The sequence below is a fragment of the Arvicanthis niloticus genome, chromosome 26, assembly GCF_011762505.2.
Source record: "Arvicanthis niloticus isolate mArvNil1 chromosome 26, mArvNil1.pat.X, whole genome shotgun sequence".
Taxonomy (NCBI): domain Eukaryota; kingdom Metazoa; phylum Chordata; class Mammalia; order Rodentia; family Muridae; genus Arvicanthis; species Arvicanthis niloticus.
In genome coordinates, this window is record NC_133434.1 from 10,873,164 (window position 1) to 10,898,431 (window position 25,268).

General features: G+C 46.1%; 1 protein-coding gene across 1 annotated transcript in view; it reads right to left on the minus strand.

The window, feature by feature from the left end:
* The window catches only part of Grik4 (glutamate ionotropic receptor kainate type subunit 4), a 430,298-nt gene that overhangs the window by 24,033 nt on the left and 380,997 nt on the right, over window positions 1–25,268 (minus strand). The window contains 4 exon segments of the mRNA XM_076924803.1: window positions 1,072–1,237; window positions 4,874–5,047; window positions 7,856–7,965; window positions 24,300–24,413. Coding sequence (XP_076780918.1) covers window positions 1,072–1,237; window positions 4,874–5,047; window positions 7,856–7,965; window positions 24,300–24,413 — 564 coding nt within the window.

Consider the following 25,268-nt stretch of genomic DNA (forward strand, 5'->3'; position numbering starts at 1 on the left):
GACCATCCAAACTCTATTTGTACAAAGCCTTCCCTGGCCCTATGCCAACAGGCACAGAGATTCCTGTGGAAAACAGACAGCAGGCCTTGGGCCTATCTCCTGTGAAAACAAGCTTCTTGGATGTTAGTTGGTTAGATACCGTGAGCCCTCAGGGGAAATCATCCCTGGAGTTCTTTCTCGAAGTACAAGAAAACTGCTCTTTCTGTGTGGCCTGCTTCTGTCAGCCTTGGTGATCAATCAGCTTGGCTGTCATTGAATACTATATTGTGGCAGGGGCTTCTCCTGAGACTTACAAGTTTCCCAAAGAACCCAAATGCACCTGCCCCCAGGCCATCTTCATTTACATTACTTAAACATTGGCCGTAGGCACTATTTTATTTTCACTAGTGTGTGCATACGCAGGTGCATGTGTTTATGTTTGACTGATTGGCTATACTGCTGGCTGGTGGGCTCTGGGTACCACTTGTCGGTGTTTCTACTCTAGCACTGGGTTACAGGTGTGCATAACCACACCCACGTTTTATGTGGGTGCTAGGGACCCAATCTCAAGTTTCCATGCTTACACAGTAAGAATTTTACCCGGGCGTCCCCTCCCTCTTCCCCCCCCCCACATAGCCCCTCATTATTTTAATCTTGCTTTGTCTAAGTACTAACTATAAAATCCAACTCCCTTTTTAAAATTTAAATGAGTGTATCAGCTCCATCCGATGCAGTAATGTAAACAAGACTGCAAGCTCCGTCTACGGCATATAGTGCGCATAAAACAAACACAGAACTATTATAAATTTAGAAGGTTTCATCACATTCGTTCTGTAACCATCCCCAGTGTTACCAGCTGCTCGTGCGCAACATTATGGGGATAGGTTGATACTCATACAAAATCCTCCTGAGACCTCATTCTGGGGGAAATTATTTTGGGAACGGGAGAAAACCAGGTCCCGTGAAGACTTCTAAGGTTAGATGCTCGAAAGAGGGAATGAGATGGGCAGAGACATTTTGAACTTGAATGCACATGCATCTCGTTTTCCTTCCGCCCTCCCCCATGCTGGTGAGCGGCTGTGTAGCATTTACTTGGAAGAAGGTCATGCTGGAGCCTCCGTGGATCGTGCCGTACTCAATGGCGGTCTGGTCAGCCAGGTCATCGACGGACTCAATGGGTACTTCCATGCGCTGCACAGTCAGGAAGGCTGCCAGATTGGCCGTGTAGGATGAGATGATGATCAACGTGAATGCCCACCTATGCAGGAAGAGACCAGAGAGGCATCACTGTCCTGGCATTGTCAGGAGGCTTAGGTGTCTGAGCCCAGTCCTGCTATGATGCAGGAGAGAGCAAGTATCTTTCTTTGAGATATCATCAGCTCAGCGAAGGGAGGGGAAGGATGCAGGATAGACAGTGTCGAGGGACATGCACCAAATTTGTGAATGCTACCTGGAAGATAATAATTGGCTGTGGGTTTTTTTCACATTTCTAAAATGTGATTACTTGTCATTCAAAAGAGGTATAGTCCATGCACACGAGGGTCTGGGGGACCATCGGAGATGAGCCAGTGAATGAGGTGACGGCTTTGTGCAGAGCTGCACACTGCCATGTGCTGAATGCCTAAAACTGTGCAACATCCAATACTACCTCAGCTAAGCCCTACAACTCAGGGAGGCGAACGCACTGTCCAAACGCTGCAAGAAGCAGAGGGAGGCTCTGGGAAGTACCTTGATAAATACCGATACAGTTGTATACAGCCAGTTCTACGACCGTAAAACGGCAGAAAGTCTTCAATGAAGATGAGCTTGTGAAAAGCATCTTTGAACTGCTGAGAAGTTGAAATTGGAAAAACCCTCTGACAATGGACGAGCTGCTTCAGACTTACAAGACTATTTTATGGAGTCGCTGGAATTTCATTTGAAATTTGAATAATTCTGCAATGCAGGCAGGCAGCATATATGCCAAACGGCAGTGTGTTCAGTCTGGTAGGTTAAGCAAGCTTTTCCCATCTGCTCATTAGGCTGGATCTACACCAGTACCTCCTTGTGTGTTAGGGGCTCAGACACAGATCTAAGCACCACAAATCAGGCTGGAGAGTCACCAATTCAGGATTGGTGGTGTCAGTATTCACAAGGGTTTACCCAGTATGCAGACACTGTTATGTTAATGCCCGGCATTTGTCATGGGACTCAGCAGCTGGCAGCTTCCAGGTGGATTTTCAAAACCAAGAAATCCCATTGTCCCTTTTGTAAGGTTACCAAGAACTCTAGCTGGATGTCTGCCTAGGGAGACACAACAGGGCCATACACCAGCTCAATGGATTTTTATATGCTAGACCACAAGGGAGGTAGACCGTTTTGATTTGGTTTGGGTTTTGTTTGTTTTGTTTGTTTGTTTGTTTTTGTTTTGTTGTTGTTCTGGTCACCAATGCGATAACAAGGAAAGTCCTTGGTCTTTCTTGGGTTTATTTATCTACTAAATGGGGATAATAGTGCCTGCTCTACATGTCTCTGGGCCCTGGCAACAGCAAATGAGGTACTATGTCATTTGTGATCAGCAATCTAGAACAAACTAGATAAATGTGCCGAAGCCTCCTTGCTGGCGAGGGGATAAAAATCGTCTGGCCGCCTACCTGATACTATCTTGAGTAGTGACCTCTAAGCGATAGGCTTCCTTCCCTGCTCAGGACACATTCTCTGTACCCCCCTTCAGCTCTCTACACTGTAACCATCTCTGGAGCAGGCCCTAAGCTCAGCAGCAGCCTGGATACACTGAGGAGAAGCAGAGTTAATGTACCTTGAATGTAGACATGGCCTTAGAGCTGTCTAGGAGCTGCTCTCGGGCTCATGGCCACACTCTGGTGCCTGGTCTTTCCTGGATGACATGTACATGTTTAGGACCATGGTCATAAGAGCAAGCTGTCAGGCAGCACAATTGACCCAGTGCAGGTCAAGCTATCCAAGGCGTTGGTGGGGCTGTGCCCTTCTATCTGAGGATGTCAGCAGTTGTAAAGCTGGCAGTCTTCTGAGCAATGTGACACTTTCTGTCCCTTGCTCTGGCTGGGAGACCAGGGCAGGTCATGGTGGTCCTGTCTTCTGATCTCCCACTCTCCCAGGGAACTAACTAAACCTTGATTTTTAATAATCTAAGAACTCAGGAGGCAGAGACACATGCTGATAACTGTGGACAGGGGGACTAGTAAAGGTCTCTCATGGTGGCTCTTTTGTTGCAGAGTTCCTCTCCCAGCATGCTCTGGGACACCATGACTCTGTCATCTGAGGTCTGCTATTTGGATCAGCACCTTGCAGGATGTGGGCTTCTAAAACTGTCTGGAGGAAGGCTTTCCTTGGGTGTAGTGGGGAGCCTATGGCAGATGCAATGGGTGAAGAACACCAGCCCCAGGCTTACCCGGGGCAAAGAGCACCCTTTGGAAAGAAAAGCCTAAAGGAACAAAATGAACACCCTCGGATGTTTCTCTTCCAAGGCTTCTGCCTAGCTTTCCTAGGCTTTGAGGGAGTTTTGTGACTGTCTCTGCTGAGACAGTATCCTCTTCTTGGGGACACCAAGCCTAGTTCTGTATGTTAATCTACTCAGTAACGTCTCGGTAATGCCTGGGAACAGGCGAGCATCTTGCCCAAGTGCCTTAAATCCTGCCATATTTGCCATATGAGGGCAAATGAAAACTCTAGATAGAAAGTGGTATCATTGTCCTAGCTATTAGCCCAGTTCCTGAAACAACCCTCGTACCTGCTTCTAGACCAACTGTGTGACCTAGGCACTAGTAACCGAGGATCGAAATAGCTTATCTCCTCGTCCTTTGACTTAAACAGGCTGAGGAGGAAGAGGAAGCGGGGGTACTAAGGCTGTAATTTCTGAGAGCTACGGCAGTCAAACCTATCGTAGGTTGCTAAGAGAGGATCCAATCCTTGTATTTTGCAAACTCGTCTCTCTTGGCTTCATATGTTCTTATTTCCCTAGTTTCTACATAGTTTCTGTAAGTTTTCAAAGAACTTTCCTAATGTTGAATCTTTTGCCCATCGGAGAATCTAAGAGTGTGGCCATTCCTGTAGCTCCTGAGATAGACAGGCCAGCCTCACAGAGCCAAGAGTGGGTGGACAAAGCTCAAGGGGACAGGGGTGAAGCCTTGCCTCGTGAAGCCTCCAACTGGAAACCAGAGGTTGCTGCCTAGGGAGTACTGGTCGACCAGGAAGACAGACTGGAAAAGGTGGGAGGAAAGAGCAAAGGAGCCTTTTCCTGCAGGGACTCTACAGCAGGTTTCTCTGCATAAATCTGCATATGCTCTCTCTTGGCCAAGCCACTCAACCACAGTCAGTCTTCAGGTAAAGAGGTCGGGTTTTTTTTTTTTTTTTTCCTGTAGATCATCAAGGTTGTTTCATTTGATCTCTTCCTTCCTTTTTTCCTTCCTTCCTTCCTTTCTCTCTCTCTCTCTCTCTCTCTCTCTCTCTCTCTCTCTCTCTCTCTCTCTCTCTCTCTTCCTTTTTCTTGTCTTGGTTCTCCTCTGTACCCAGACCCCAGAGACAGGGCTAGATGCTAGGACAGAGTAAATAGTATTGAACCTTCATCCCCTCTGACCCCACCTCCCACATCCACATCACCCATCACCCTCTGTACTTTTAAGACAGCTGGTTCCCTGCTAGGGTCTACCTGGCAAGAAAAATCTTCCTGGCTGCTCTCCTTGCCATCAGAAAGGGCCAATCTGTTTTTCATTGTAGTGCTGGCTGTCCTGGAACTCCTTCTGTAGACCAGGCTGGCCTCAAACTCAGAGCTCTGCTTGCCTCTGCCTTCCAAGTGTTAGGACTGAGGGCATGCACCACCACCACTCAGCCTCAGGTCTCTACTTAGTCTAATCCTGGTTCTGCTGCTGGGCCTTACCAGACACCACTGACACAGCGGGTAGACAGAGCTCGCGGGGCGATGGTGGAGCCTTGCTGCATGAAGCCTCCAACTGGAAACCAGAGGCTGTTGCCCAGGGAGTACTGGTTGACCAGGAGATTACACCGGCCCTGCGCGCAAGGATGTGGACTGTACCACTCATAAGGAGTTAACCTGCAGGAGAGAAGACCACATTCCTGGGGTGAGGAGGGGGAGACATGGGGTGCAGGAGAGACCCACAACTCATCTTGCTGGCTTTACCTGTGTGGTGAGGTCCACTACTTCCCTCTGTTACACTTGGATTCTTGGATTTCTTTTTCCCATAGAGGGGGTGAGGTGGGTTGGACCCACCCCCCTTCAATAGTTTGAAAAGTTGGTGCTTCTCAAACTACTTTTATTTAATACTTCGAATAAATGCATTTCCCCCTTAAGTAAACTCAGGTGTTCACCTCCAATATTTAAAATGACTAAAACTGATGTCTTTGTCAGGAAGATGAAAGCATTGGGGGTGGGCAGGCTGGAAAAGGGTCTTTGCTTTTTCATGGTGAATTCCCAAGGAGAACAGGAAAAGTTTCCAGGGTCCTATAGGGCCACAGCTTAAAAACTCTCACCCTAGCTATATAGGTCTCAAACCCTGGCTAAGTCACAACTGCCAGGAGGGCTTGTTTTTAAAAGCCCCTGTGCGACAAGCCTGTGGGTCCTGAGAGTTGTGGATGGCCCCAGGTCTGCATCCACACTGATAGCCATTGACCCCCCTCTCATCAGATTCAGTGTCCTAGATCCCAGCCTTAGAGATGCAGAGATGCAAGTATTAGCACTCTCCCCTGCCCCTGCTGTGAGGTACCTCTGCCAATGAGCTGGCTTGGGGGGTGGCTGCCTGGAGTTTAATTTTCCTGCTCTAAACTCTCACCCAGAAGTACAGCACACGAAGACGAAAGTACAACCTGTCTGAAGGAAGAGGCTCTGGGGCTTCAGAGTTCTTAATGCCCACAGGTATCTGAAGGCTCCCAGGAACCTTTGCGCTCCATGGAACCCATGTGCAAACTGTTGCCTTAGAGCAGAATATCTCAGGTTTGCATAGCATACAGATATGCAGTCACATGATTAGCCCTTTGATACCTTTTCTATTTTCATTCTTTGAGACAGGGTCTCACTCTAGTCCAGGCTAGCCTGGAGCTTATTACACAGTCCAGGTTAGACTCAAATGCATGGCAGTCTTTCTGCCTCAGCCTCCTACCACAATAGGCTAACACATCTCCTTCTTCTTCTCCTTCTCCTTCTCCTTCTCCTTCTCCTCCTTCTCCTTCTCCTTCTCCTTCTCCTTCTCCTTCTCCTTCTCCTTCTCCTTTTCCTCCTCCTCCTCCTCCTCCTCCTCCTCCTCCTCCTCCTCCTCCTCCTCCTTCTCCTTCTCCTGTTGTTGTTATTATTGTTATTATTAATTTGCTAATGCCAGATTTAGTATGTGGGTGTGGTGGCCACAAAGGAGGGTGCAGAACCCATCAGGACAGCTTCAGGTGCAGAGCCTTAGTGGTGACTTTGAAAGCTACGCAGACTCCACTAGAACCAACTGTCCACACATACCGGCTCAGCCACAGGGGGCTGAAGAGAATCTCAGAGCAGCGGAGCCTGGATCTCACAGACAGCTTCCTAAACACAGTAGCAGACAGCGCTGCGAAGTGGAGAGCGGAAGTGTCAGACAGCATGCGAGCTCCCGCACCTCGCCAGCTGTCACCGACAACAGATACTTGACAGTGGCGATGCCTATGGGGCCAAGAGGGATGGGTGGTATACAAGAGCAAACCCTGTGTCTTTGAAGACTACTGGGTGGCCATGAAGGCCGTTTGATTTTGCCTTTGATCACTACGAGAAGAGGCACACGGGGGACATGTAAGACTCAATACATTCCTGTTGCCATTCTCGAGTGCAAAGAGCATGGGATCCCCAATTCATAGAGGGAACACAATGCTGGGAAGACCGCCCTCAGAGAGATAGAGCAGGGGCCAAAGGATTACCAGCCCCAAATGCTATGTTCTGGAGACAAAAAAAAAGTCACTTGCAACAGAGCCTCTGTCGGATTTCTAGCTCAGTCTAAGCCAGTCTCCATTCCCACTCAACAGTCTCCTGTGGTAAACTGAGGGCTGAGTGTGTGGTTGGGAACTTGAGTGGGTAGAAGGTGGCTTGTCCTGAAGTTCAGGCTACCTTAGCTCGGGGCAAACAAACCCCTCTGTGTAGTACATTCTTGGGAAGTTTACAGCTTAGGGATAGTCTGGAGTGCTTCCACAGGAGCAGGAACAGTTCCAGGCTTCTGGGGACAAGGGAAGGCTAATATCCCCTGGCCCCTAAACCTGACCATTTCTCCGAACTCAATAGTGGGCATAAACGTACCCTCTTGTTGCCTGCTACCCTCTGTGGGTTTTGTTCAACGAGACAGCTGTGTTTTCAGAGGCAGGGCCAGCCTTTGTGGAGGAGGCATTTTCCCTGGCCTGTGTCACTGTGTCCTCCGGTGTCACCCCCTCCAACTCCGAATCTCCCCCCACCCTGTCTGGATTTGCAGGCTCCATTTCTCATCATTCAGGACTTTAGGGCAGATCATGGCAAAGACAGATGCCAGGGTACCCAAATGCACCATGCTTAATTAGAGTTATCTTCCTGTCAACCCCTCCCTCTCTTCTCTTTCCCAAAGCTCCTATCCAAGTTGGGGCGGGTGGCAAGGATGCAGGAAGCCAGAATACAAAAGCAAATCCAGACAAGCAAACCTGTCCGTGCTGCGCACGGTAGGGAACACATGCATGGACAGATGGACGGGTAGTGTGAGGTTGACAGCTGGGCAGAGAGCATTTCCGGCCCCGAGTCCCTCTGCCATCTCTATTTGGCACCAAGGTCTTCTAAACCATGCTCTCCTCCTCCCACCCCCGTCCCCTGCAGTTCCCGAAGTGGACACGAGGTGGTGGTGTGAGGACAGGGAAGGGAAGGGATGAGTACCGAGCCACCAGGAAGAGGACACAGCTGACGGCCAGATAAGCTAGAAGCATGAAGAGCCAGACTCCTGGAGAAAAGGGGTCCAGAAAGGAGAAATAGCCCGGTCTGCGTCCCTGAAAATGGAGACGAAAATAAGATTCACTATACATAGTCAGTCAAAACGGCTTTGGGCAGGGCGTGAGCATCGGCTTGAACCTTAGCATTTTGGGGAGACTATGGGTGACTCTAACAACGCCAGGTATGATGGTGTTGCCAAGGTTGTACCGAATACCTTGTAAAACCCTGAAGTACAGATAAAACAGCAGTGTGGGCCTGGCTCTTCCTGGGATGATGGGGCTTTGTGCTAAGCAAATCTGCCAGCCCTTGACACCTGTGCCTACTGCCTTGGGGTTCAGGAGAACCTGTGAGGTGAAGTTGCCATAGCAGGGTCTGACCTCGGTGTCCTCTCTTTAACATCCGCGTCTTTCTCCTGAGAGGGTTAATATGGCAGTTTTCCTTGGCTCTTTGCTCTGCACAGTGTCCTCAGACAATGGAAACAAAGTCCTGAGCTAGTTATGTTCATTTTCCTAGTGAAGAAACCAAAGGCCAAGAGATGCACCTCAAGTCCCACAGCGTCCAATGGAAGACTTAGAGACACATCTAACTCAAAGTCCCCATCTTGTCCCCTCATACCATGATGTGCTTGCTACTCCTGAGGTTGGAGTCAGGAAGGGAAAAATATAAACACCAAGTTCCCACTGTGTCTCACAAGAAATGCAGAGCAGAATGTGAAAGGCGGTGTCAAGGTGTCTGCTACCTTTTCAGCTGTGTGGTTCTGTACAAGTCCCTGATCCCGTTTGGCCTCAGCTAGAGCAGGGCTAGATCAGACCCACTCTCTGAAAGCTGCAGGCTTGCTTCATTACCATACAGTGTTTCATTTTTCACTAAAGAGAGCTCACATACACATCCACGTTCCTATCTTTCTAAAGAAAACAAACACCCTAGATCAGAATAAACACCTAGCCTCAACCTATGGGTCATGACCCCTTTGGGGGACCAAATGACCCTTTCACAGGGGGTTGCCTGAGACCATCAGAAAACATAGGTACTTACATTACAATTCATAACAATAGCAAATTTACAGTTATGAAACAGCAACAAAAATAATTTGGGGGGGTGGGGCAGTTATCACAGTGTGAGGAATTGTATTACAGAGTTGCAACATTAGGAAGGTTGAGAACCACTGTGCTGGTTGGTCTGACAGTGTGGGAGCTGAGCAGCGATTGCTGCTGCAAATGGGGTGTGCTCTCTCCAGCCGCGTTCCGCTGTCAACTTTACTTCTTCTGTTTACTACAAAACCACCAGGCTAGATGCTGTCTAAGGGCCATTCGAAACAGAAATGCTGTAATTTTTACGATCTCAGGAACCCGGGAAGTCTGTGGATGTCACTGGAAGTCAATATCACCTTAAGCCAATCTAGAAGAAGGTCCGCTTTCACACTTGACATCGTATCAGTCATAATAGCACCTACTATCTGTATGTAATGTCTGTCCCCATGGCTTTCTGTGTGAGTGACCCCATGGTACCTGCATAGCCTTATTCCCCAGTGACTTCAGCCTTTATGGGTGGCTTCTCATTCCCTCGCAGGGAAGCAGGAGAAACCCCCTCAATGCCCTAGAGAAGAATTTTACATTTCCCCTGGCACAAAAGGGACACAGAGATGCTTTGCCACTGGCCCTGCTTATAGACAGTCATTCGTGGGACCTGCAGTCTTTCATCAATGTGACCGCAACCTCTTAGGAAGCCTTTATGAAAATAATTTTCTTTCCCTCTATAGCACAGGCCAGGGAGAGTACAAGTGCATTTCCTCGCAGTACAGGAATGGTTGATGTTCACAGAAAGCTTGATCAGACTGGCTGGGAAAATGAGTCTAGTAAGAGGCAAAGGCCAGTAACTGAGGGAAAGGAACAGGAGGAGGGGGATCAAGAGGAGGAGGGGGATCAAGAGGAGGAGGGGGATCAAGAGGAGGAGGGGGATCAAAAGGGGGAGGAGGATCAAGAGGAGGAGGGGGATCAAGAGGAGGAGGGGGATTAAGAGGAGGGGGATCAAGAGGAGGGGGGAGCAAGAGGAGGAGGGGGAGGAGGAGGGGGAGCAAGAGGAGGAGGGGGAGCAAGAGGAGGAGGGGGATCAAGAGGAGGAGGGGGATCAAGAGGAGGAGGGGGAGCAAGAGGAGGAGGGGGAGCAAGAGGAGGAGGGGGAGCAAGAGGAGGAGGGGGAGCAAGAGGAGCAGTAGCAGGAGGAGGAGAAGGAGGAGGAAGAGGAGAAGCAGGAGGAGGAGGGGAGGGGCAGCAGACGGAGGAGCAGCAACAGCAAGAGGAGGAGGAGCAGGGGGAGGAGGAGGAGCAGGAGGAGGAGAGGGACAGGATAGAGACCAGATCATGACTATGTTCCTTCCAATCATTACATAAATCCTCTAAGAAGAAACAAGGGGTTCAGGGGCAGCAGAATCTGGGCCCCTGGTTGCTCATCCCTATGTCTACCACAGGCTGACTGTCTTACTCAGCACCCTAGCAGCCAGTGGCAGACACGGAAAGATGCAGAGTGTGAAGAACCCACACAGATGATGAAGGACTCAAAGCCTTGCCTACTCTGCTACTGCAGGAGGAATCACTAGCTTAGTCCACTCTCAGGGCCTCTCTTGGTTCCAGGCTGCCTCTCGATCGATGTACATGAATTCTGTGTGACCTGTTAAAACTGTTTTACTCTGCGTCTTTCAAGTGCGAGACAGCCAGGAAGGGGACAAAAACCTTTCATTGCTGCTTTCTGAATCTGAAGCCCCATTAGATGTTCCATGTCAGAAATCTATACCTGATGTTGTCACGAGCAGTGAACCCGAGGAGGGTGGCAGCACTATTTAAAGCTGCCATATTTGGTTAGGAGTGATAAGAAATGAAGCAGAGCTGTGAGAAAAACTCCTAGACACTTGGGTTATACGATGCGGGAACATCACACAAACAAGAAACAAAATGGAGACATGGCCTCACTAGAAAGCCATCCGTCACACTGCCAAGACAGCCTCTGATTTCACCAATGATTGACTGACGACCGACCAGAAGAGCGAGGTCTGGACTGTCATTGGAGATCTGGGTCTGGGTTTAGGCTGAGCCACACTGTTGAGATAACAGCAAAGGAAGCATGCTCCTTGCAACATTCCAGATGCCAACCATTTCTCTTATGTGGATGTGTTGGATTGCTTCCTTCCTAAGGAACACCCTAGTCACTGAGACTTGGCATGAACTATGGTCACATGCCATAGCCATTTTTTTTTTTCAAAATACCAGCATATAATAAACCCAAAAGATGCGTGAGGGTGACAGCGATTTCTCCGAAAAACTCGGCACCTCCCTATGAGCTCTTGATTTCAATACCCGAGTTTCCATGCTGACAGACGGAAGAACTGGGACCCAGGGAAGCTGTGTCTCACTCAGATCATTGGTGATGGCTTCAATTTCCCTGGTATTCACTCATCAAGCTGTGCTGTCAGCACACTGCGCTACTCCATTCTCATGGCAGCTGTACCAAGTCTTGTTCAACTCTTAATGTTTGCAACTCCCTCCAATAAACTCTCTAATTAATCCCAGGCCTTCTACCCCGTGCCAAGAGAATCCTGATTTACTCGATCCTCCCCATTTAAAGTACTCATAAATGTTATTTATCTATCCTCATCATCATTTATTGTGACTCTGTTGTTTCATAGGCATTTGTATTGACTTTGACAATCAATATAACTGCCGACTGCAGGTATGGTCAGTGTCTTTAAGTGAAGGTGACCATTCTGAATGTAGATAAGCAATGCTTCATGTATCCATCTCTCTCAATACAGCCATTGCCACAGATACATGCCATGGAGGTCAAGGACAGGCCAAGTCCTGCCGGTGAGATTGAAAATTAGAAGCGGTTGCCTTGGCTTTTGGACGGTGCTTCAATCTGACCCCCACCACAGTTGGCATCCTTGGTGATAAGAGAGCTCTAAAGGATGGATCACCAACTAGCCCATGGTCCTGGTTTGTGGAAGTTGTTTGAATTTGTGTCATGGCGGTGGATCTTCTCATATGAAATATGTCAGTACTGCCTTTTATTCTTAAACATCTATTAATTTGGATTTCCGTGTGTTGGAAAATGATATCATAGAAAGAAAATACTCTCCTTCCAGAGTCTGGAGCCAAATGCATGGGGACAATGTAGAATAAGCATAGAGCCAGACAATGTAGAATAAGTGGTAAACAAAAATTCTGACTCATTAGTCAGATACCTAGGTGTATGTTGGTGTTCTAGTTAGATACAGGCTCAACAATGATGGGCAATGATGGCAATGACGGGCAAGCTACTTAATCCCTGGGTATCTATGTATTCTTTGTAACTTGTGGGTAACAATAAATCTGACTTTGTAGGGTTGTTTTGAGGACTGAAAATATAGGAGAGAGAGAGAGAGAGAGAGAGAGAGAGAGAGAGAGAGAGAGAGAGAGAGAGAGAGAGAGAAAGAGACCATGTCCCCACACACTTCACTCTATCTAATGGCAGGCAGGAAGAATGGGGTGTGACAGAGGAGGAGTCTTCCTTTTATACCAATATCTTCCCTTAGTGGACCAGAAATACTACTTTCTCTCCCATGATGACACAGGATAAAGATACTTGAGGGAGAAGAGAGCCATCTGGCCACAACCACTTTCCTAATTCTTTATGTTCCTGTGGTTGTATCACAGGAACTCAGAAGGGCTCTCCAAGGTTCTCGAGGGAGGCAGCTAGGGCAGGATCTCAGAAACCAGTGTTCCATTTGTTGTTGCTATCCCTTTGTTTTGTTGAGACAAGTAGTCTAGGCTGGACTTGAACTCACTGTGTAGCTCAAGCTGGCTTCAAACTTAGGATCCTCTTGTCTCTGCCTTGTGCATGCTGAGATTACAGTCATGTGTCAATATGGCTGCCTCTGATTCCAACCCTTAGAACTATGCTCCACTTCAGCTTCCCCAAAAGAAAGCTGCTCTTGGAACCTTGGAAGGACAGTGCGTTTCAACACCATTTCCCTACACATGGCACCAGTGACGTCAACTCTCCTCCCTCTGTGCCCCATCACTCCAGCTTGTCACCGACCAAGGGTTGCCATGTGCTCCTGTCATGTGTTTCCATGTACCTTTTAGTGTCTACAGAATGTAATAGTTCACAGAGTAGTTTCTTGTTAGATAGTCAAGTGCCAGGAATGGTCAGTGGTCAATAAGACATCCTCTAAGGTCGGAAAGGGAAGGACATAGTTTATTTGTGACTTAGCCTGGGAGAGGCAGAGGAAGTTATATATGACTGTAAAAGCTCATGCGGTTAATCTGTGGTATGTGTCTTGCATACTGAGGCTCAGCCTGCACTCTTCCTTTAAGCCCAGGAGGATGAAGAAAGTGAGCAGCTACTTCCCTTCCGCACAAGACACCTAGATAGTTGGTTGTCAATATATGTCACACATGGACATATCTATTCTTACTTCTCTGCTTGGAGATCAGCCTTGGAGACACCCAAGTTCCCACCTTAGCATTAACCTTGATTCTCTGAGTGGTCAGTCCTAGGCAAGCCACTCACCATCTCTGGGTATCTTTTATCTTTTCTTCCATAAAAGCAAAACATCACGATGCACATGAAGGATGGATGTGATTGTTAGTAGAACAATGCTGACTCGGCAACCTGAGCTCCTGAGGGAGATGTACTCCATGTATATACAGCCGATCTTAAGATGACTATCCAGGGATCCGAATTTCTACTGGTGGACTATGCTATCAGTCACTCAGCTTTAGGGACTTGGACACGAATCATTTTTGACCTCCTTAGAACAAACTATTAAGTTAGAAGTGACTCGATGGCTGACTTAGAGTTATTTTCCATGTTCCTAGGCAGCCTTGCTGAGATGAAACAGACGGGCCTGGAAAACAGATGACACACCCAGCAAATGCCAGGGACTAGCTCCATGTTGGCATTTATTTCCCTCTCACTTTTTAATCGCTGCTTGTCTTGCTTACTGTCCTCTTGCTCTGAAGGGACACCACAAGCAAGGTAACTCTTATAAAAGGAAGCATTTAGTTGGGGGTTTGATTATAGTTTCAGAGGGTTAGGCCATGATCATCGTGATGGGGAGCGTCATGAGCTGAGAGCTTTATAACCTGGTCTGCAAGAGAAAGAGAGAAAGAGAGGGGAGGAGGGGGAGGGGGAGGGGGAGGGGGAAGGAGAGAGAGAGAGAGAGAGAGAGAGAGAGAGAGAGAGAGAGAGAGATGTAGACAAAGAAAGATTGGCATGGGCCTTTAAAACCTCAAGCCCACCTCCAGTGACACATCTACTCCAACAAGGCCATACCCCTAATCCTTCCCAAACAGTTCTGCTAGCTAAGGACCAAGCATTCAAACCTATAAGCATGTGGAGGCCATTCTCATTCAACCCCCCACAATCCGATTATTACCTTTTCTTTTCTTAGGTTTTCTATTTTTGAGAGAAAAGACTCTAGCTGAAAGCAAAGGAGAGGAAAAGACCATGGAGCTTCCCTATCCAAGAAGTATCAGGCACCCAGGCTGGGTGGAGACCTTGGGTGGCTTCACAGATCTCACCCACTGAGTCCTCAGATAGGAGAGAGCCTTGAGCAAGCATCTAATTGATGCATGTCCTTTACATGGGAGGAGTAGACATACAGTGCAGCACGGGATGAGTAACTGACAGTATTTGGGATCTGGAGACAGGAAACCTGGCTTCAGTGCCGGTCATAGCACTCAGGACCAGGCTTGCAGGGTTCCAGCCTCCTGATCCACACATTAAAAACCAGCCCACCTGTTCCTGGCACTTCTGCACTCAATCAGAGCCTATGTGGAAGCGTCTCATAAATCAAAAGCTGTGTGTCAACATGCTATATCTTAGACATCAATCCAACCTCCCCGAAGAAGCCAACATGAAATTATTTAAATGAGATTTATCCATTCGGGGGTTAAATGGGCCAAATGTTGAATCTCAGGTTGGGTTCTGGCACATTCCAATAATACCTGACTACAACAGACAGGGAGTGCTTGAGGAATACAAACTTACTTTAATATTAGTCTGAGCAAAAACATCATGAGGTAAATTGTTGCAGCAGGGGGAAAAAGACAGAAAACCACAAGATATACTCTGTCAAATATGGTTTTTTTTTTCCAGGCTGTTCTCTCCTCTTCTCACACATAGTTGAGAATTCACAGTGCGCATCAATGCCTTACAACTCTTGAAAACAAAATCCCTTTGGAGCTAGACTACTAGACCAAACACTGGACTTATCATTAAAAAGAAACGAGTTAATTTGCCAGGGGACTCATAAGCCTTGAACTCCGTCCAGATCCTGTCACATGACTACCAACTTCGAAGCAGCAAGGCCACCCCAGATTCTAAAGGTCTGACCATGAATGCATGGCTTAGAATCCCATCTGGTCCCAGGCAAGGATCCTTATGCTTTCTTGGGTGGATGCCATGATGGTGAGTCTTCACTAGCAATTTTACTAGATTTGGAAACCCCCTACGAGACACAGCTCTGCGAATGTCTGCGAGGGCATTTCGAGAGAAGTTTAGCCAAGGAGGCAAGCCACACCCTGAGTGTGGGCAGCAGCATTTCATGGGCAAGGGTCCTAGATGATAACAGGAAAGACAAAAGGAAGGTTCCAGCATCCTCCCCTCTCTGCTTCTTGATTGTGAATACAATGTGATGAGTAGTCTCACATTTCTTCTGTCGGGCTTGCCCTGCTGTTGTAGACTGAACCCTCAAACTAGAAGCCAAAATAAGCTCTCCTTTCTCTTCTTAGTTGCTTTGTCAGGGACTCTGTCACAGCGGGAAGAAAAGTAACAAATACAGATGCTGTGCTGTACATAGAGTGTGGAGACATTGCCGGAGAGACCAATAAGTTCAGGTGGCAGGTATGGCCCTGCCCAGATGGATGATATAGCAGGCTGCCTAAAATGTCTATCTTTACTTCATTTCTATTCTTAAGATCAATTGGGATAAAGAACGAAAATTAAAAAAAAAATATTTTTTGATTGTATACTGGCATCTGCCTAGCACAAATTGGGTTTCTGGGTCGCAGTGTTGTCCTTCTGAGAAGATGGTGCTCACTGACCACAGAGTCACATCTTTCCCCCTCTCCTTTCCACCTTTATTTTCATGCCTATCAAGTAATACTATATGTTTAGAATCATCCCATTTTCCAAATCAAGTCATATCTAAAATTCTAGTCTGGCAAAACAGTAGCTTTACCTTAATGTACCCCATACTGGGGTCTTGTTAGGAAGGGAGGGGAAAGAATAGTTGAATGCATCATGAAAGCGTATAATAGCAGCTGCTGAGAGAAGAGAGGGTGATGGGTGTCAGAGACCATCGGACAGTTGAGCTGGGTATAGAAGGACAATGATGGTTTTCAGTTGAGCTGGGTATAGAAGGGCAGCGATGGTTTTGTTCTGTTGTTGAAAGGACAGAGGATGAGTATGAACCTAGATAAGGAGGGGAGGGGATGATATTGTAATGCAGATCATGCTAGCAGCCTGGGCAGCTGGTAAATGATTTGAAGTATGACGTTGATAGGATTAAATTTGTAAGACAATCAAGCAATCAACTCTCAGGCTGTAGCATGAGGCCTGGAATGAAGTGAGGAGCAATTCTGCTGTATTTACTGCAAGTAATAGTGAACATTTCCTTGTGCACGCAACACACGTTGCTCTGGGAGCACTGTATGTGTGTTCTCATTTATTTCTACAGATGAAACAATGGAGGTACATGTGATCTGTAGTGAATAACTGTCCAATCCAACATCAACCAGGCTTGAGTCCAGAATTTTCACCATTATTCCTTAGTGAATGCTGATGATGACTGTGGTCTTTGGTTGTGACAGCAATAGAATAGGAGACACTTTCCCATTGAGGAGACTAAGCTACTGTAGCTGAGGTTAAAGAGAAGCAGAAAAAAAATGGAGATTACCTAGAGTTTGAGCACTGTTGCGGGTGAAGAAAGAGGAGTCAACTCAGGTCACTGAGTGGAGGTGATATTATCTGAGTCGAGACAGAGGAAGAAGAACCAGTTTGCTAAATGAGATTATTCACATCCAGTCTTCAAATATCCCAGGGCAGCAGATGCTCTGGCCAAGCTTGCTAATAGTCTTCTATGTCAGGAAGTTCTTCCTTAGGTCTAACGTAAACCCGTCCTATTGAAAGGAGGCCTTTTCCTACTATCTGGAACAACCTGTGAGTTGTCTATTAGCCATCCAGGTGGAGGGGAGTATCCATGTGTGAGATGTGTGTGCTGCTAGAGTTCAGAGAGGAGTGCAGGGTTAGAATGGCATTATCTAGGGAAGAAGACAAGGACAGAGAGGGGAGGGGAAGGATGTAGACCAAGCTTTTAGTCAAGGTGATGGAGAGGCACCAGAAACATCAGGAGACATGGTGACTAGGAATGAAGGGTGCTAAGAATAAAGAGTTACAATGAATTCAAAGGGTCCACAGTGAACGTGCCAAAGCCAGACTCCTTAGCAGGCTTGCCAATTAATAGGGAATGCTCTTATTTTGGTCTTAGAGACAGCTGAGCAGAAACATTATTCTGTGATGTTAGGAATAAATAAAATATCCCATAATGGATGTTTAATGACCTATATGTGAAACAATCTGAAAAGTGTTGGAAATTCATAAATTGTTTCTGATAATAGTTAAGCTTCAGAAACGTGCTAGCCACCATTTATTATTATTCTGGAGGGTGTGTGTGTGTGTGTGTGCACTTGTAGTGAGTACGTGTGATGTATCTCTATTGTATATGTGTGATATGTGTGTAGTGTGTGTTGTATAATGTTTGTGTGTGTGTGTGCACTTGTAGTGTGTGTGATGTATCTGTACTGTGTATATATGATGTGTGTGTACTTGTAGCATATATGTGTGATGTGTGTGTAGTGTGTATGTGTGATGTGTGTGTAGTGTGTGTATAGTGTGTGTTGTATAGTGTTGTAGTATGTATGTGTAGTGTGTGTTGTAGAGTGTGTATGTATGTGTGTGCGCACTTGTAGTGTGTACATGTGATGTATCTGTACTGTGTATGTGTGATGTGTGTATAGTGTGTTGTATAATGTGTGTGCTGTATACTGTGTGTATGTGTACTGTGTATATGTGATGTGTGTGTAGTATGTGTTGTATAGTGTGTGTAGCATGTATGTGTAGTGTGTTGTATAGTGTGTGTGTATGTGTGTGTAGTGTGTACATGCGATGTATCTGTACTGTGTATGTGTGATGTGTGTGTAGTGTGTTATATAGTGTGTGTTGTATACTGTGTGTACTGTGTATGTGTGTCCATGCATGCACATGTGGAGGCCAAATGCTGCTATTGAATGTCTTCTTTTTACTACACTCCAGCTTGTTTGGGGGACAGTCTCTCACTGGACCTAGACATCTTGGTTTCAATCAGACTGGCTAGCCCATGAGACCCTGTAGTCTACCTGTTTCCAACTTCATAGCACTGGGATGCATATGCTGTCTTAGTGTTCTATTGCTGTGAAGAGACACGGTGACCATGACAACTCCTAGAAAAGGAAACATTTTATTGGGAGCTTGCTTACAGTTTCATGGAGTTAGTCTACTATCATCATGGTGGGAAGCAGACAGGCATAGTGTTGGCGCAGTAGCTGAGACCCTTACACACTGATCCACAGGCAGAGAAAGAGATGCTGGGTCTGGCATGGGATTTTTAAACCTCGAAGTCCACTCCCAGTGACACTCTTTCAACAAAGCCATGCCACCTAATCTTTCTCAAACTGTCCTGCTCCCTGGTGACTAAGCATTCAAATATATGATGAGCCTTAGGGAGCATTCTTATTCAAACCATCAGAGATGACACCATTACACCAGGTATTTCATGGGTCTGAGGGGATCTGAACTCAGGTCCTTAGGCCTACACACCAAGCCCTGTGCCCACTGAACCATTCCGACAACTCTCCGGAGGCTTTTGCAATTGTGCTTAACTGGGATTCCACTATGCAATGTAAACATGTAACATAAGGTAGTCCATGAATACATACACATTTCATGGTCTTGTATTAACAATGAATAAATGAATGAAAACAATTCTAGACTAGGCATTTATACCGAGTGAAGTACTCTGATGTTTGCATACAGATATGACTGCAGGCAGGTGCTCACCTTTTGGTGACAATTACTCATTAGTCAGGTGACCTTATAGACATGGGGGAAAAATGAGATTCTAGATCCTTATAGATTATAAATGAGAACAAATTAGCCCTATTTTTGCTCAAAGATAACCACCAATCAGAGAAAATTCACAAACCAGTAAACACCCATTATTTAACCGTAATTTCATCACATGGGCACTATTATTTTGAAGGCAGCGTCTCTGTGTAGGTTTATATAGGGCTCTGGTGGCAGACTCTGCCTGGCAGATGCTAGTAGCATCCTGGTACAGCTGCGTACAATCTTACTAGCTCTCCTCAGCTTCAGCCAATTTAGGAATGTTCTCGCACCAATCGAGTTTCTGGAACTTTCTAAGCATAGTGCCTCACACGCAGAAGGTACTCAGTAAATATTTGTTGAATAAATGCATAAACTGTCAGGTCTGCTCAGTGTAACTTGTTTGTGCCAGAACTTGTTTTTCACTCAGTTTGGCCTCATTATAAATTTGTTCTGAGCAGCTGTGTGGCATACTAGAGCCTCCAAGGTAGGAGAGAGGGGGAATTCTGGACCAGTCTGATAGACTGTACTGGTCAGTTAGGGTTCTCCAGAGAAACAGAAATGATGGGGGAATATAGGTATATAAATATTTAGATATTTCTATAGATATATCATATCACATCATATCATCTATAAGTCTTCCCTCTGTCTGTCTGTCTGTCTATCATCTATCTATCTATCTATCTATCATCTATCTATCTATCCATCTATCTACTTACCTATCCTCTAAATATCAATTTCTGTATATTAATGTCGTAGTTTGAATAGAAATGGCCCCCATAGGCTCATCTACTTAAAGCTTGGGCATTAGGGAGTGGCATTCCTTAACAGGGATTAGGAGGTGTGACCCTGTGGGAGGAAGTATGTCACTGGAGGTGGCCTTCGGGTTTCAGAAGACCAAACTAGGCCTATTGTCTTGCTTTGTTCATGTTGCTTGCCAATCTGGCTGTAGAACTCTCAGCTCCCTCTCCAGCACCATGTCTACCTGCATGTCAGCATGCATCCTGCCATGATAATAATGGACTAAACAGTAAGCCAAACCCAATTAAATATTTCCCTTTATAAAAGTTGCCATAGTCATTGTGTCTCTTCACAGCAATAGAACTTTAACTAAACAATCTATCCATCTACCTATAATGTGTGTGTATCTACATTTATTTATCTACATATTATATATCATCTATTATCTATTATAGATATTATCTGTCTATCTATCTATCTATCTATCTATCTATCTACCTACCTACCTACCTCTCTACCCATCCATTCATCTATCTATCATATTTAGATTGATTTTAAAGGATTAGTTCATCCAGTCATCTGTAGGAGTTTGTAAGTTCAGACGATCAACAGGCTAGAATCTGAGGCATGTCTCTGCTTTGGCCTGGGGCAGAATTCCTTCTTTAGAAAGCCTCTTTTTGTTTTTATAGCATTAAACTAATTGAAAGAGGCCATCTTACATTCTTGCGGTTGGCTTATGTCCCTCTCAGAATAGTGTTGAAATCCTAACTGCCATGACTTGTGTGAGTGACTAGGAAACCTCAGGAAAATAAGGTCCTTGACAATGTTATGGAGAGTTAAGATAAATTTATACTAGATTAAGGTGATCCCTGTCACAATGATGAGAATCTTTATAAAATGGGAAATTTGAATATAGATGCACAGGGAGAGGCTGAACGGATTCAAAGGCAAAGGTTGGAAGGAGACATCTTTATGACAAAGAGTTCTACACAATAATTATAGATGTTAATCACCATGACTCTAAATGACATTTCTAAAAACCACATGGTTGACATGCAAGACTTAATTTCCCAAGAAGTATTGCAAGGGACTAACATAGCTGCAGATTTGCGAGGTAGGTGATAGAAGATATTTGGTTGATCATATCATTTAGGATGTCCACAGGACTGGTGACTAAGGTGTAGTACTGGACAAAGTTGCTATTTGATTCTCTTGTGCCCTGTGCCGAGCATCCCAGCTGTGTATACCAGAGGGTGGAAACACCTGGGGTTGTGTGCCTCCAGCCCCAGTTCTGCCCACAGGTGAACAGGTCAACCGCTGTGTTCCAGCTCCCTCAGTCCTAAATGAGAAATCAAGGCTATAGCCTGACTGGGTTTCTACAGCTGGCCAGAGAAGGGTAGTGTGGAGAAAGGATGTATGTCTCCATTTGTTTTGGAAGCCCTCTTGGAGCTCAAGAAAGGAAGGAGAGAGGAAGCTAGAGACACGAGGCCTGCTGGAAGTCAAGATCCCCATCCTGGAGTGAGAGACCGACCGGGCCTGGAACTCAAGCCTTCCCCAAGATAGCTCCAAGTGTGAATTTGTTTTCCTGCTCTGTGAGATGTGGGGCAGAGGTTAGTAGCTGTCCACTTTCCCTTAGAGAACAGTCCAGAGGCCCCAATGGAAAAGGCTGAGTGTATAACCTGCTGGAAGTTACCAAAGACCACATAGGTGCAGGTGTTTGGTTGCCTACCGAAAGTGAGCAAGGCCGAACTCACACCTTATTCTTCAGCTGATTAACATGTGATTAGAATGTATGAATTTCTAACATGTGCCCTTGACCTACTTTTCAAACTGATCATACCAGTGTGTCCTCGTTTCTAAAATAAGCACAATCCAACTGTGTTAGTTTCCTGGGATGGCCAAGACAGAGTCCATCCACTACTGAGAGGCTTACAATGACAGAAATGTGTCATCTCCCAGTTACTGGGGATAGAAGGCCCATTGATGTGACAGCAGAGCCTGGCTTTCTCTGAAGCCCCTAGGAGAGGGTTCTCATCTCTTCTAACCTGTGTGGTTGCTGGTGATCACTGATGCTTGTTGGCATGGAGATGCCTCCCTGCAGTTTCCGTGTTTGATTCCATTCTGCCTTCTCTCCTGTGTATCTGTGCTCAAATCCCCCACCTCTCCAAAAATTATCTTAAAGCAAAGTCTTACTGTTGTTATTCCTTCTACACTCCGCCCAATGGTTACCTAGCAACAGCCAGGTAAGCCTGGCTTGCTGTAAAAGAGATTGTTTGGCCTCTCCCTGTCTCTTACTCTCTCTGACTCTCTGACCCTTTTCATTCTCCCTGGTCCCTTTCTCCCACTCTCCCCTTCCCCCTTGCCCCCCTCTCTCCACATGTTCCTTGTCTGCCTCTTCTCTTTCTCTCTATCCTTCTCTGTTCCCTCTATTTCCCTACCTTTACTACCTTCTCAACTCCCCTTCCCATGTCCCTAAATAAATTCTATTTTATACTAGACCCTTCTTATGGCTGGTATCTCAGGGGGGAGGTATGCTTCAGCATGGGCCCGCTGGTGTACCCTCTCCCACCACACCATACTGAGGCACTCTATAAAACATATCCTTGGATTTTAAAAACATAACACTTACTGTGCCAGTTTGACTGGCTAGGAATTTGCTAGGAAGAGAGGACTGGGCTTGAACTCACGGAGAGGTCTCTGGCTCTCTACTGCTGGTATTAAAACATGTCCCTCCCACCTCATCCAGCCAAATTCTCCTCTTTTTGCAAGATTCTGGCTAGTTATTGGCCAAGAATCTATCCAAATCCAGCATGACTTCACCTCATCTCTTTATAGCACTGGCAAGAACTCTATTTCCCAATGAGGTCATGTGTATGGATCTTTGGAACTGGGACTTCAACATGTACTTTGAAGAAGACACAATTCAACATCAAACCAGAGTCCACATCACAGGTACCCACAAGTGTCTGGGATATAGATGTTCTCAGTTAGTAGGCACTTTCTTCACAGTAGGACAAGGGAGGATATGGTTTCAGAGCATTGCAGTGATTTCTCTACAAGGCACAGATCCATTAGCTGTATGGTTCTAATGGCGTCCTCACTGCCCTGTCCCTGTAGAGCTTAACCCTCAACTCTTATTCTGGCCATCTTTCCCAGCCAGGTATCCCAGCAGAGAACAGCATATCTCTGATAAGTCAAGCCTGCAGGGCATGCTCTGCAGCACAGTGACTTGTCCTGGAGAAACCTGGCCATAGCTACAAATGCCCTCTTTGACTCCCAGGGGGATTCAGCTTTACACATAAGAGGGATATGCCCACTGTCAAATTGTTGTTTCTCCTCCAAAGCAGCATCTCTGTGAGCCAGGTTGAAGCTGTAAAGACACGCTGGGTCTCCGCTCCCAAGAGCCTCTGGGTGTCTCTCCTGCTAGACTTTATCTTAACTCTTTATAATATTGGGACGGACTCTTCTTCCAAATAAGGCACATGTTTAGGTGCCAGGGCTTAGAATATCGGCATGTAGTTTAAAGGGACACAATTCATTCCCACACTAGAATCTACCTCCCAGTGACTGGAACACAGAGGTACTCAATAAATGAGAGCCATTGTCATGGTGACTCATGGTGTCAGATTCCATCCTGGAGAATGTGTGACAGTTAAATTATGACCACAGAAAGTGACTAGAATACAGGGAAATCCATATGACAGCTGTACACCTAGAGGTAGTTTAGGTGAAGGAGACAAGGAAGAATCTTCTAGTCCAATAATGGAAGCAAGGACATTTCCATTATTGGCAGGCCACAGAGTGATGATCCATTTGATTGACGGCCCACAGCCAGAGTGACTCTTTACTGATCTCTCCACCAGGCAAGACATTCAGATGTCACGTCCATCTTTGGCCAACTACTGTTGTGTTCCTATATATTCATTTTGATGTTTTTCATAGCCAGGGGGAAAAATCTTTAAAAAAGTAAAAGCAAACAAATAAGGATGTAAACGGCCAGTTTTAGCAGGTATAGGCCCCTGCTTTGTATTCACCAGGATCAATAAGCAAGAGGGGGTAAAGCCCGCAGTCCCACAGCCTTACAATGTTCAGAGTTAATACAGTGGACCCTGGAGGCAGAGGAGTCCTGAGCATGCGTGTGGGCACTTATCTAAGCTTTGGTCCCTAGCTCTTGGAAGAGGAAGACTGAGGCCAGTCACTGACACACTATGTACCAAGTGGCACTCCCGGCCATCCCTATTTAGAAACAGAAGCCATCTTGGCTGGAAAGCCTTCAAGTGTGATTTTTTTCCCCATCTCCTCTGTTTGTAAGTTCCTGCAACTGATGGAGAAAAAAAAAATAGCCCAGTACATTTGCATTTAAGTCTCGAAATCTAAATATTTCTGTGAGTCATCCATTATTACCATATAACTCGGTGTTTGCATGCAAATAACTTTAATGGCATAAATGCTTGTAAAATAAGTCTCTTACCATATGAACTCTGTAAAGAATACTAATTCCCAGCGTCATGAATGGCTTCGAAAAATCAATCACTTTCTCACGTTCGGCTGTGATGGTGAGACCCGCCACAGCCAGATCGGCTTTCTGAAAGGACATAGAGAGAAACTATCAGGGAAGGTAGGACCAGAGGCTGTCCCTGTGAAGAAGGTGTCACTCTGGTCAGGTTTCTTGGCTCAGTCAGGATCTAAACCATCGCTCTCAGAAGGACCCATATGGAAACTATGATCCATGTTTTCTTACTGGTAGACCCCTCTGAATTCATAGGTAATTTACAAGGATGAGAGGACACAATCAGACTGTTCAGATCCAAATTTCCAAATGTTCCAGGAAAAAAGACCTTCTGGGTAAACTTCTTCAATATTCTTCTCTGTCGGAAATTCTTTCTTGGATCCAAATATAAATCCATCCTGAAGAAGAAAAGCCTTTTCTTATTGTCTACAAGCCAATACCTGGGGCCATTGGGAAGCCCAGAGCCAGGACTTGGTTCTAGGCTGTACTCTGCCCGAGTAAAGAACTGATCAGGCTTAGTCAGTGTGTTTGCCTAGGACTCCAGAGTCTCATCCGCAAACCAAGATGGACAGTGAAGAGAATATTCACTTCCTCACAGCAATTCTCTAACATGATGTTCCAAATGCAGCCACTGGGGTCACCTGTGTCTGTCCACATCACCCACTGGATCAATTACAGTGTGAACTCCTAAATCTCTTCCCAGAGCCCAGGGTCAGATTCTTTGTGGCTGTACACAGGATTCTGTATTCATAGCCATGGGTTCTAACCTACAGTTTAATATTTAAGAGCAAAGAGTTAAGAGCCATGCTTATCACCCAGGTAATGTCTTTCATATATTTCATTAAAAAAAAAAAAACAGGGAGACAAGTGAAGTGTCCACAAGGCCCTTAGTCCTGAGTGGGCTTGGGTACCCAGAGCATGCATGTATGT